Genomic DNA, 14082 nt, shown 5'->3' on the forward strand with positions numbered 1-14082 from the left:
TTTCAGATCGTTAAAATAGGGCTCTACGTGTCTCATAGACTGTCAGAAACATTATTTTTAGACTGAATTAATATAAAAGTGCATCAATCTTAAATGTTAAACAAATGTTTAAACAAAAATGTTTAAAATGTGTGCAATAGAAGCAGATAACACCTTGTGATTGTGACCAGGAGGGAACCAGAAGTCATAATCATAATAATCATAAATGTAGTACGGAACTGGAAATTGAGATAACCACAGTTCATAAATGTAATGTTGCAATCCACATATATCACAGGCCTACAATAGTGTACAAAATACAAATTCCATCAAAGCAGAGCTTTAAGAGACAATATAGAAGAATTAAAGGCCAAATAGTGAAACCCGCAGGGGGTCAAACCAACACATTGAATGTAAAGAGTTTGCTCAAGGCCTTATCACGTCTCTAATGAACTGGAGTCAATAGGGTGCTGTCCATGGTGCTAAAGCCCCTCTGCCATGGGCTGCAGTTGACTAATTATCCTAGTGGCATTCTTTGCACAGCTTGACAGTTTGTTGTCTGGTAACCTATTTTTGATATTGGATTGCTTTTTCTGCTGGTCTAGATGGAGCTTTTGAAAGCAAGAGTGTATAGCTGGTGTGTGGTGGGCGTTCTGGCGCAATATGGCCGTCGCATCATCCAGGTGGATGCTGCACACTGGTGGTGGTTGAGGAGATTCCCCCTTCTATGTAAAGCGCTTTGAGTGCTGAGAAAAGCGCTATATAAATCTAATGAATTATTATTATTATTAAGAGTGTGTGTATATGTGTAACACACACACACACAGAGAGAGAGTGTGGCCAAAAGTTGTTAATTACCCCACAAGTTCAATTAAACTTTAAAAATATTTTAAAAATATTTTTAAATATGAGCAATATTTTACTCTGCAAAAGAAAATGCATAGGAAAAAAACGCTACAACATAGTCAGTTATTAATATTTCGTCAATTTTTTAAATAATTATGTCCTTACAATTTGGTTTCATTTTGTTATCACAAAAAAACCTTTAACACATTTGAATAATATTTAAATAAAGGTTGAAGATGTCAGTTTTCCTAGTCCAGACATAGACACTTTTTTGGGCACTATCACAAATGTATTTTTGTTTGTTGTTTATTAATGTATTTTTTATTTCATTTATTTATATTGTTCATTGTTTGTTTTTATTTATTTTTCACATGTACTTGAATAATACACTTCTCATAACTTCTCATTTGTAGCCTTCTATGAGAGATTGTCTTATTATCTTTTTATTTAATAACATCTCAAAATAATACAGATGTGGAATTTTCTTATAATAATTACTTTTAAAGAAGAGAACAAAATACTCTTTTATAAATGGTCTGTTATTTAGCATTCCAGCAGAAAAAATTAAGTTTTCATTAGAAAGCTCTTCTCAAGCACAAAACTAAACACTGATACACCAGTTTTAACACCATCTAGTTCCCCATAAACACCCACACACACACATATTACTCCTCACTACAACACAGAGACACACATCATCTCCCCCTGGCCTCCTCACATACTCGCATAAACACAAACAAAAGCAAACACCATCAATCGACAGCCTACAGCGTGCACTACATCTGTGGAACAGGACATTCAGCATGGAAGGTCACTATCGTTCTGTGCCTTTAGCACTGATCTAGGCATGAAATAGCCTTAACACCAGACAGGCGCTAAAGAAGAAGCTATTCATGCTGCTAATGAGGTCTAAAACAGAGGAGCCTGGGAGACCCCACTGCCCCGGACACTCGCTCGCGGACAAACACAGCCAAGTGTGCAACCACCACCGCTCAAGTGGCTAATTGGAACAGAGCAATCAGGGAAGCAAACAAACATGGCACCTACTGTGAATGATCGACCTTGAGAGAGACCAGAGTGAGAGAAATAGAGACGCTATGACTAGTACTATGCTTAGTCATCACATGCTAAAACATAAGGCACTTTCCACCACATATAGTACACATTGTGTCCAATTTCTTTAAAAAAAGAACAAATCCTTTGTTTAGTAATCAGCTATTATATATTTTTTGATAATCTAACACAAAATTAACCTAGCAGGAAAGATAGCTAATATATATTTAAATATCTGAACGCTGCATGGATGGGAAGACAATAAATAATCACATTCATTTTCCTTCATTTTTACATAAAATGTATGAGAAAGTTAAAGTCGGCATGAAACGTAAATTGCAATAATCTTTTCTTAATCTAATCATTTTATTCTAATCATTTTCTATATCCAAGTGAAACGGCTTTTCAAACAAGAAAAAAAAACTAGGACGGGACTTGGTTTTGTGCATCGGGAATTGATTGGATCGTTGTGTTTGCTGTGATATCATGTGAGTGACAGGTTGTCCCTGTAAACACGTCATCGGAGAAGAATAGAGTCGTCGATGCAAGAGTTAGCGGAACTTTTTTTGATTTAAGATTACGAGGGAGGGTACATGAGAAGAAAAAGAGAAGAAAAGATGTGCACAGATTTATAATAAATACTGCAATATTCCATTTTAAAAAAGACAAAAAAACGTCATGCTGACTTCAACTCTAATCGCTAACTAAAAAATTGTTTTTCATAGATTGTGTCTATTTTTTGTTTATTGCTGTTTATTGCTGAATATACGTCAAAGGGTGGCAAAAATAGCAATTTCCCACTTTCGTCTTGCTTTTTCAGATAATCTATGTAATGGGAAGTTTCATAAGCACCTGCAAGACCTGTTTGCCCCTCTGGTGGTGAGGTATGTGGATCTAATGGAGTCCTCCATAGCTCAGTCCATACACAGAGGATTTGAACGAGAGTCTTGGGAACCAGTCAAGTAAGCCAAACACTTTTTTCACTTCAAGCGTTAGTTCTAGGGATGTTAATTAAATTAGTACAATTATAAATAAAAAAAATGTATGCAACTAATCATGCCCCCTGGACTTCCGCAGTCTTTTCATGTGTTCAGAGAGCAAGATGGAATCCAGCAGAATGAAACAGACCGCGGGGGTCTCGCTATGTGTTTTTATGTCTTTTTGTTTTTTCGAATCATTCTTTGCACTTGTTTACTTGATATTTTAACGGCTTAACGGGGTCCTGTATTACTTTTTTACATTTCAACTTTATTCAGTGTGTAATGTTGCTGTTTGAGCACGAAAAAGGTCTGCAAAGTTACTAAAGCACAAAGTCCACTGCAAAGAGAGCTATTCTCTATATCAGTAAGCTTTGTTTCTGGCGTGGCCTGGTTGAGTTGCATTGATAGTGTGTTGAATCTCTCGGTTATTGTAAGTGGTATGCCATTTCTGAAACACGCTCGAAGCAATTGACCAATCACAACACACTGGCCCAGCCGACCAATCAGAGCACATTGTGCTTTTTGAAAGGTGGGACTTCACAGAGACAGGAACAAAACAGAGGGTTACTTACAGACCAGGAAGAGAGAGGTGCTACAAAAATGTTGAAGGTAGGGTAGGCTATTTCAGAGTGGCTAGCAAGAGCAAGTTAGCTTTGAAAGCATGAGATCCCACCCTCTCCTTTGGAGTGTCTCCAAAGCCACGAGAGACGGCGTTAAATTACCTCATGTCCCAAAGGACATACCGTATTTTCCGGACTATAAGTCGCTCCGGAGTATAAGTCGCATTATAGTCAAAAAATGCGGCATGAAGAGGAAAGAAACATATATAAGTTTGCACTGGACTATAAGTCACATTTATTTATACATTTATTTCACAAAATCCAAGAACAGACATTTAATCTGGAAAGGCAAGTTATTCAACTACACAATAGCACACAGAACAACAGGCTGAATAGGTGTCCGGTATGTTAACATTTACATTTACATTTATTCATTTAGCAGACGCTTTTATCCAAAGCGACTTACAAATGAGAAACAATATAAGCAATTAAACTAGCAGTAGGACAACAGTATGTAAGTGCTATAACCCTTCACAGTACAATCCAACGCATTTTTTTTTTTTAATAGAATAGATAAGAAAGTGTTAGTGTTAGTAGTACTGGATCAAGTGCTCAAGTGCTGCCGAAAAAGATACGTCTTCAGCAGTTTCTTAAAGATGGCTACAGATTCAGCAGCTCTGGCTGAGTTAGGCAGATCATTCCACCAGCAGGGAACAGTCATGGTAAAGGTCCGAGAGAGAGATTGCGTGCCTCTTTGAGATGGCACCACCAGACGCCGCTCACTTGCAGAGCGCAAGTTTCTGGATGGCACGTAACACATTAACAGTTATTCAGCTACACAATAGCATAAAGAAAATATACCTGGGAGGCTGAATAGGCTAAATTAACATTAGCCAGCGAGTCCAACAAGCAAGTTACCAGTAAGCAAGTTCACCAAGCTCCCGCGATCTCATTCCACAACACTGAATCCATTGAATTCTTCCTCGGTGTCGCTTCTGAACCCCTCTCGCGGCTGTAGAAGGTAATGTTTTCTCTTGGTTCATCTCAGTCAGTATGAATTAATTTTGATATATAAGTCGCAGGACCAGCCAAACTATGAAAAAAAGTGTGACTTATAGTCCGGAAAATACGGTAACTTTACAATAATAATGAACGTAAACAACTTCGAGAGCACTGACTTGTACCACCTGACTGCTGCAGTTTCATTTCGCCATTGATAGTGCCATAGAAACACATAAATCCGAGTCTGAGCACGTGAACGGCTCTTAATTGTAATTACGACATAGCGTGCCCATGGCATAAGCTTGTTGTTTCGGTTCAGGAGGAACTGTAAAATGTGGCTTCTGTTTGTTTGCGGCGCTATGTGACTGTCTGTCTACAAATTGGCGTAGATTTACAGAACGCGATGATGTCGTGTGACGTCTGCGTGAGCAGAGTGTGCGGAGGTATGGAAATACACATGTTGACAGGCAGGTAGGACATCGTATCATTGCATTCCGACCGGATGCAATGATTGGACAAACATTTGTTGTGTCCTGAGACTTCCACAGAAGATATTTGTACATGTTTTAATATTTAGACCACTTCTATTATTGATTGCTATCAGGATGTGAAGAGAGTTTCAACCAGTATAACAAAAAGTGTTTATAATTTTTTTTGCCTACCCTACCTTTAAATACGTGAAAATTTTAGTTGTTCGGACATTCAATCATGAAAACCTATTCTAGTAGACGCCACAAGCAAAAACAGGACTTTGAAAAGGGGCATAATATGTCCCCTTTAAAAAATAATTTAATAATAATTGTATTTTAAATTTTTCTTCAACTAGCTCTAATTTTCTTACAGTCCTAACCAGCTCTGCTTGTTGAACATGTATAAACATTTTTGCATGATATATACAAGTCACCAGAATAACTTTGAATCACTCAGCAAAGCGACATAAGACAAAGTGTGTGACTGTAGGAATGTTAATGCTAATTGAATCAACAATCTGCATTTCAGCAGAAACAAATGTGTGTTTTCTCATAAAACCAGAGCCAAAGTGGTGATAATGTGATTCACCCCGATCTCGTGTGCACTTCCCATCTCTGCAACACCATCTTCTCTCTAAATGAATTCTTCATCTTGCGCTCTAAACATACTGTACGTAATGCCGTGTTTCTTTATCATCCACGCTTTCTTCTGTGCATCTACTGTACATCATTGCATTCTTTTTTTCTGTTTCTTTTTTCCTTTTCCACAGGAGTTTAACAAGTAATCTGCCCAGTGTCAACCTACCAAATGTGAATCTACAAATGCCTAAAGTACCAAATCTACCAGTGTCAGTTAATCTGCGACCAATGCAAATGCCTAGCTTTTCCACCCCCAACTGGATACCGGGTTTATCTGAAACTGAGTGTGTACTGGATTCTAATACACGCATGTGTGGCCTTAGCATCAACATTTAGTTTGTATTTTATATTTCAATTCGGATTCACCCCTAGTTAATTGTAGACAGGTTTCATTTAAATATTTGAATTAGGAAAGTCTTAAGAGGTGCATCTACAGTTGGAATTTGGAATTGAGGATTTCAGCATTAATTAACATTTCTAAAATTATATTATGCAACATTACACAAAATTGTACAAGGTTATATATATATATTTGTTGAGACAAATAGTTCAAACTAGAGATTACTCCATAACATTTCTATGTTTGTGATAAGAATTTCACAACCAAATGGAATTTTTCCAGTTTAAAGCAATCTGTTGTTGATTTACTATGTTTGGAATCACTTTCATGTGTCATAATGCACATAAGGGACAATAAACAAAAACAGATGCTTTGACATTCTGCTATACAAAAACAGATGCTGTGCAAAATGCCAATATCTTACTAATTTTTTTATTTATTTTTTGGTAAATACTGTTTAATGTTTTAAATCATCATTTTATTTTATCATATTATAGTGTATTATATATGTATTATATATAGTGTATTACATGTATATATGTATTATATATATGTAAAGGGTCATTTAACACTAAACCACATTTTCTGAGATGTTAACAGAACACATCATAGAAAACAATGTTAGTATCCATTACTTTTAATTGAAGGAGAAAAAAAAATATTTGGGGATTTCAACTTATTTCATCTTCTGCGTTTAAAAATCAATGGCGTTTTAAAACTTTAAAAACAAAAAAGGTTTGCTTTTTGCTTTACTGTAAATTAATTTAAATAGTAAAGTAGCTTGTAGCTTGGCAAAGTACAATTACCAAAGTGTATATATATATATATATATATATATATATATATATAATTCCAAATAGTTTGCAAACTTTGTCTTAAAACGGTATATGTGGACTCAAGTACTTTGTTTACATGGTTGGAAATTGTCTACAGTTGTGAATTGAAATGATTAAAAAAAATTGCGATTTAGGGAGTTGACAGAGGTGAGCCAAGGGAATTTTAGTTTATATTTAGACATGATAATTAAAAAAAAAAAACGATTCTCCAAACCTTAGCATTTCACCACTTTCCAGACGAGAGTGAAATACCTTCAGCGCTGCATTTATTGGGCTAAAAATTATGCATGCACAGACACACAGACATAATTACGCATGCTGAGTGACACTCGATCTCTAAGGTGTAATGATGGGTAAACTCCAAAGGTTGACAAAACTACTGTAGTTGAAGCCAGAATATATTAGCCACAAAATACGTGTACCTGTCTACTCATGTCAAACTCAAGCTTAAAATACTTTCTATTTAGAATTTGGTTAGCACTTTATTATACAGTCCTGTTCCACATGTACATATATGTACATATATGTACATATTATAATAATTACAAAAATTGGGTAATAATATTTCCCTACACCTAAACCTACTTACCTTACATTCTCTAGTACTTTCTTAGGTAAGTACAAAGAATGCACAGTGCACTGTAAAATAAAGTACAACCAGAATCTGTGTTTACAATAAACCTGAATAATGTTTCAGTAATATATTTATGCTAAGGCCACAGCATGGAAATAACCCATGGACAATTTGAACCCAAAAAGCCCTAAGCATGTTGAAGTGTTGGAAGATACAAATACAGTATCACGCTATAAAAACATGCTCATGTTTTGATAGTTGAATATTAAAGCTGAAGTGTGTAATTAATTTCTGAACCAAACAAAATCACAAAAATAACTAGAAAAGGAATGTTTGTTAAGACAAATGTTGAATGATTCATTAATATAAAGCCAACATGATGACTGACTGAGTGAGTTTGTTCACTCATGCCATTGGTTGAGCCAATGTTGTTCGTTTCTGCCACTGAAACAAACAGATTGCATTTTGTTTTGGTGCCGCAGAAATTACACACTTCACCTTCAACAAAACTATTCACAATAGCATGGTTAGGTGATTAGATGCTCATCATTGATATCTGGTCATGAATAAGTGATGCTACTTTAACATCTTGTATCTTTCCAACATCTTCCTCCTTTCCCTTTTTCTATTAGAACAGGTGTTTTTCCTCTTTCTTCTTGCTGTATTTGCTGGGTATGGGGTCCCAGAGTAGTAGCTCTCCTTCTGTACCCTGCCTTGAGATATAGGGTGTTGTGGATAAGAATACTGAGGGAGATCACCCCATCCCCCTCTTGGTTCTGTCCTGTTTCCTTCATACCGTTCTCTGAAGTGATATACAAACTTCAGAGCAACAGGCATCTGCTTTCAGTAGAAACCAAATACAAGACTCTAAAAGGACTTTACTGGTTGTGTGAGTAACCCAAACTTTAAACTGCATTGTTTTTTACACAATGGATCAATAATGTTTTAAATGACATCTAATTTGGCCAGTTTTACGGCCAAAGAGTATACGGTTTCATTTATTTTTTACGAATTGTAACCTTATTTATTTATTTATTTTTAATCCTAAAACTTTATTTTTATTTTACGGGGGAAACAATGATAAAGAAATAAAGAAAATATAAATATGCAGTTTATATATTTTAGTAAGTCTATCAAGCAAATTTTTTAAAATTGAATTTGATATACTAACTTAATAAATAAACAAATAAATAAATAGTCACCATTAATCAATCTGTAAATATTTCTACACATCCTTCCGCTGCTGTATTGTGAGTGTCTGTTAGACGACTGCAGTACAAATGAACCGACCCTTAGGCCGTGTGTCCACCAAAGCATTTTTTCACGCGGCTGGAGTATTTATTTCAATTGTTTTCAATTGGAGCGCCGCGTTTTTAATGAATTTAATGAATGAAGTGCTGAACGCTCTGCGTTTTTTACAGGTCGCCGAGAGTTGAAGAATGTTCAACTTTGGGTAAAACGCAGCGCTCATCACTGTCACTTTTTACTCAACCGTCCAATCACAGTGGAGGAGGGGCGGGACTAATACCACACCGACCAACCGCCACATTCTGCTTGTACAACGTCAACAGATGACAACAACAAGCATAATAACGGAACAAAATCATTTAAAACAAGAGCCAGAGAAAATATGTTACATTGTATCGACATTTTAATATAGAATCAACACAGAAACAAAATATGTGTGAAATGAGATGCTAGTAACACTTTTGTGGATATTCCGTATCATAACAAGCAAAGTGTCTCAACTAAAAAAAAATGCTGCGCTGCCAAAACGCTCTCAGGCGCCCATAGCTAGGCGCTTTCAGCTGGCTAAAAACGCTTTGGTGGACACACGGCCTTAGAGTCTTCCATCTAAATCTGGCTTCAGTGTGAAGCTCTCATTGCTTCAGTCAATCTTAAAACATGTTTCCACTGAAGATGCCTTGGCCTGCTGGCTGTTTGAGGACTCTGTACTCAGGCTGTGAGGAATGGTGTGAGAGTCAGTCTCTTATTTTCTTTCTATGATCTATTCTTCATTCATTTCGGACCCTCTGGAGCTGAAATTGGTTCCATTCAAACAGATCTATAGCTTTAGTCTGATCAGTTGAAAGTCTGGGACTGTATCTTCTCCTGCCACTTCATACACATACAGCCTTTACTTGTGATCCCGCAAGTCTCCTTTAACATCATTGTGCACGTTTTACCTTACCTGTACTCAAACAACCAAGTAAGGCCTGATTGTTTATCATTTTGTTTTAGGATTAACCATTTATTTTTTTCCATGGAACGATCGCCAATGAGGTTGATCTGAAGCGGTCAGGGCAACTAAACGATCGGGAAGTGGTAAAAAATAAGTGAACCAAATGTGCCACCCTGGACTCGAAACAGGCTTTGTGTTCTTTAACAACCCCCTGCCCTCTGACCTTCCTACTTCCTGACCTTTTCCAGAGCATTCCATTCCTGATATTCAGCTTCGAGTAAAATAACTTTCTGTATCTCCCTCTGACTGTCTCTTCTGCGTTGGCAGTAATGGTTCTGGGACTTCAGAGGACTTGTTCTGGAAACTGGATGCACTGCAGACATTCATAAGAGACCTGCACTGGCCAGAAGAAGAGTTCGCCAAACACCTGGAGAGCCGACTTAAACTCATGTCCAGTGACATGATCGAGTCCTGTGTAAAAAGGTAAAACTTTCTTGACGTTGGAAACCTGTTAACAGTCTTCTAACACAATAACTACAAATATCTGATACCAAAGCCCTTTTTTTGGAATTTAGGCTGTTGTATTTTGACAGTTGACACTTTTTGTCATGTACTGCAGTGTGACACATGCTAAACTTTATTTTAACTTTTTATTATTATTATGTGTGCAGCTTTCTTGACAGAATATTAATTGAGAGACGGTATTAATTATTCATACTTTTACTTCACACCAGGACTCTGTTTAAAAAAAAAAAATGTTTACATTCATATTTGTAGTAAAGTTTGTTTCTTAAAAAGAATATACTGTTATGTATCTTATTTGAATTTCTACAATCCAGAATATTGGCTTTATCTTAAGGATGCACCTATTGAAATATTACTTCTTTTACTATATATTTTTTACTGTTAAAATATAAATTATTTACAGTGGATATAAAAAAGCGCACAGTCTTCCACAAGAGATGCCCTTGAAATGTAACAGATCTGGGAAGTTTTTGCATAATAGAGTGGGAAAATATTCAAATTAAAGATATCAGATAGATCTTGATAGATTTCTATACAACCTGAAATATTTCTATACAAATATACTATAATAAAATTCTGTAATACAATTAAAGGTTGATTGAACTGAGTTCATGGGGTGTGCACACTTATGCATTTTGCTTTTCTACATTTTTTATTTTTATTTTCTCTGAAATGTCACTTTTTTGTGGTGTTGCATAGGTTGTAATTTTTACATTAAACAAGAAAAAGCTCTGATACGATGTATCTTTCTTTTTTTCATAAAATATGTCATATATCCAGAGTACATGTTATGACCAACATTAAAATTGTGTACTATTTTTGTCTCAATAATTGAAACACCACAATCTAAAATGTATCATTTTAAATTCTACAAATGAATTGTGGCATCACGACAGTATAATGTAAAATATTAAATGTGGATATTCATTTTTATTTATACCAAATATTAATATTGTTTTGTTTTTATACAAATTAAAAACTGAAAAATACAGAAAATATTGATGATTTAAAAAAGTGCATTAATGCTTACACCACTAAGCGCCAGTTACTACACTTTAATGCAGAAACTCTCAACCGGCATATATTTTGTTCTTGTTTCCTCACTTCACTTTTGACATCCTACTCCTGAATCACCACAGTGGAGTTTATTCTCCTCTGTTGTTTCAGAACCAGAGCAGCCTTTGAGGTGAAGTTGCAGAAGAGCCCGCGCACCACAGACTTCCGTGTTCCTCAGTCCATATGCACCATGTTCAATGTCATGGTGGACGCCAAGGCCCAATCCGCCAAACTATGTGCCATGGAGCTCAGCCAAGAGGTACACAAGGAACTTCTCATGTTCTCTTTCTCTTTAGCTTTCTCATCTCTGCAAACATACACTTTCTCTGCCACAATTTCCAGTCAAACGCCCTCATAATGTGCTCATCTGCATCTTAGTTTAAATCGCAGTTTATATCGTTAAACCCTTTATTCTGTAGTCTTTTTTGAAATGCATGAATTCATCATATGCACCAGCCTATGATATATACAGTATGTATATATGAATAGAACGTTGTTTTTTTAAATGCATATACATATATTATGTTATTAATTTAAATGCATTTAATGCTACAGATCTGAATGATTCACCAGCATGGCAATTTTTCATTGTTTCTACATTTTTTGACTCTGTGCTGGAATGAGATGTTTTCTTTTTCTCTCTGTTGCTTTCTAATTGTCACTGTCACCTTGTCTGCTGTATCTTTCTTTTCATCCCTTTACTCAATCTTGTGAAAGTTTGTTAGAGAATGGGTAAGTGTGGCTAACAATTCAATTGAATTCTCACCTTTGTGTCCCTAAGGTATAATTAGCAATCCTAGCAGTTTCCCCCAGTCCTCTGACACTTAAATTGTTTTGATTATATTACCATATGTGATAGCTGGTTCTGAATATACATGTGCTAGAAGTGAGACATCTCATATCCGTAGCATCTTGAGACAGGTAATGATCTGAACTGAATTAATTACCCAGACGTCCTTTATATGAGGTATTTGGAGACAAAGGGATTGGGTTTGCACAGATTATCCCAGGTGAAAACCACCAAACTGCTCGAAGAAACCTTGTTGCACTTCATACTCATCATGTCTTTGTTTTCCAGAGACAGTACCACTCGCAAATTGACGATCTCATCGAGGAGACGGTGAAAGAAATGATTACTTTACTCGTGGCAAAGGTAGCATTTCAGGAAAACGATATTCCTCATTTGTGTTTTTACATATCCATATAATTGCTTCTTTAAAAAAAAATTAAAACAAGTAAAAACAGACTGTTTGTGGGTTAGGTTTCTATTCATTATTAAATCTCTTGAAATTCACAGGACAAATTATGCTGTTTGATCAATTAGGATAATTTTATATTTTGAAAGGCAATCTAGTTAAAATTTTTATTTGTGTGTTTTTCTGTGTTTTTCAGTTTGTTGTAATCCTAGAGAGTGTTCTGGCAAAGTTGTCACGTTACGATGAGGGCACACTTTTTTCCTCCTTCCTGTCATTTACAGTAAGAACAAATTGTGTTTTTATAATAACAAATATTTTACTCTTGTCACAGGATACTTTGGGCCAGATTTACTAACAGCTTGTGCCAGCGCAATCCCTTTTTTGGCTTTAAAAACTACTGTCAGGATTTACTAAAGACACGCAGTGACAAATTAGCGCTGAAAAGGAGTGGACGGGGTTATTTTGACCTTATCGCATATGCATTTGTAGGAGTTTCCCTTTCAGACACAACATTTATAGGAGGAGAGTATTTAAATGAATCACGCAATGTGAATAAATGAGGTCTGCATTTAGTCAACTTACTGGTATTTGCGCCATTATTTACCAGCCCCAAAAAAGCACATCTTAAACCAGACGGTAATTTGCACTGCTCTTGGTAGATTGCGTTGGTCATCATGGAAATGATCCGGCTGCGTCTGTGTTCTTTAATTTGCACCCTGTTTAGTAAATCTGGCCTTTGACTCCAAAATGCATTATTTCAACAACAAAAATAAATATAGTTTAATCGTATATTAGGAACAGCTTTGTTAAATCTTGTCTAAGATCTTGTCTTTCACATTGCAGTATTGTATAGGCAAAATATTCATATTTAAATGATTAATTTATTTTGATTATTAAATCTCTTTTATTTTTAGGTAAAAGCTGCTTCGAAATATGTGGATGTTCCTGTAAGTGACACCAGGATTTTTCTAATACTCATTGGTTGATTAATCAAACAGTTCATTGTTTATAATTTAACGTAATATTTAAGTTGTTCATTTAGTTTTTTCCATCTTGTAGACACAAAAAACTCATTCACAATTCATTAATAGTATGTTACACTGTTTCCAAAAGCCCTGATAGCTTTAAGATATGGCTAATAATTGCCATGGCCTGCTGTGCAGATGGCCATCTCTTAGCCCCAAATGGCCATTCATATGTATGTGTGAGAGAGTCGTCTCTGTGAAGCTCTACCCTCTGCAGCAGACAGTGTGATGTGTGTGTTGTGCAACAAAAGCGCGTCGTGAGGATGCCGCTGGGTCCAACTCATTGCACTCAGCATCACATCACTGAGTTTCCTTCAACTGCCAACACATTTGGTCGCAATTCGAGGCTTTTTAAATTAAAAGCCTGTCAATGAATGCCGGAAGCGTCCTCTCGCTCTCTTTCTCTCTCTCTTTGTCGTACTCCTGACGGTCTGAGGGTCAGAGAATCTTATGTTTCCATGGTAATTGTTTGCTTAATACACAAAATAAAATTATGCCTGACAAACTTGCTCATTTGCACCCTCTGAAAGGACCCATAGATGTGTGAAGTAAGTTCAATTTACAGCGTCTGACAATTACCAATTCTGATGACCCTCATATGGCCGCTGGCAAAGGAAGTGTTTAATTCACCGCTGAGGCCGAGCGGGGGGGCAAAACACCCCAGATGATTTACCCTGGGTTGATTTTTCACTCGCTATTTCGTTGAATAGAATCTTACTTAATCAGATAGCATTGTTCTCCTGCCGACATGTTCAGACTTCAGCTTGTATTTTCAAGATGGAGGCGCTACATGGCTTCCGCCATTCGAGGTTTAAAAAC

General features: G+C 36.2%; 1 protein-coding gene across 1 annotated transcript in view; it reads left to right on the top strand.

Annotated features, from left to right (window-relative positions):
* The window catches only part of cadpsa (Ca2+-dependent activator protein for secretion a), a 126976-nt gene that overhangs the window by 94146 nt on the left and 18748 nt on the right, over positions 1–14082 (top strand). The window contains exons 22-29 of the mRNA XM_079596658.1: positions 2699–2840; positions 5661–5813; positions 9789–9944; positions 11154–11301; positions 11760–11774; positions 12121–12195; positions 12435–12518; positions 13153–13185. Coding sequence (XP_079452784.1) covers positions 2699–2840; positions 5661–5813; positions 9789–9944; positions 11154–11301; positions 11760–11774; positions 12121–12195; positions 12435–12518; positions 13153–13185 — 806 coding nt within the window. The remainder of the gene's footprint in view (positions 1–2698; positions 2841–5660; positions 5814–9788; positions 9945–11153; positions 11302–11759; positions 11775–12120; positions 12196–12434; positions 12519–13152; positions 13186–14082) is intronic.

This window comes from Phoxinus phoxinus (assembly GCF_949152265.1).
Source record: "Phoxinus phoxinus genome assembly, chromosome: 22".
Lineage (NCBI taxonomy): Eukaryota > Metazoa > Chordata > Actinopteri > Cypriniformes > Leuciscidae > Phoxinus > Phoxinus phoxinus.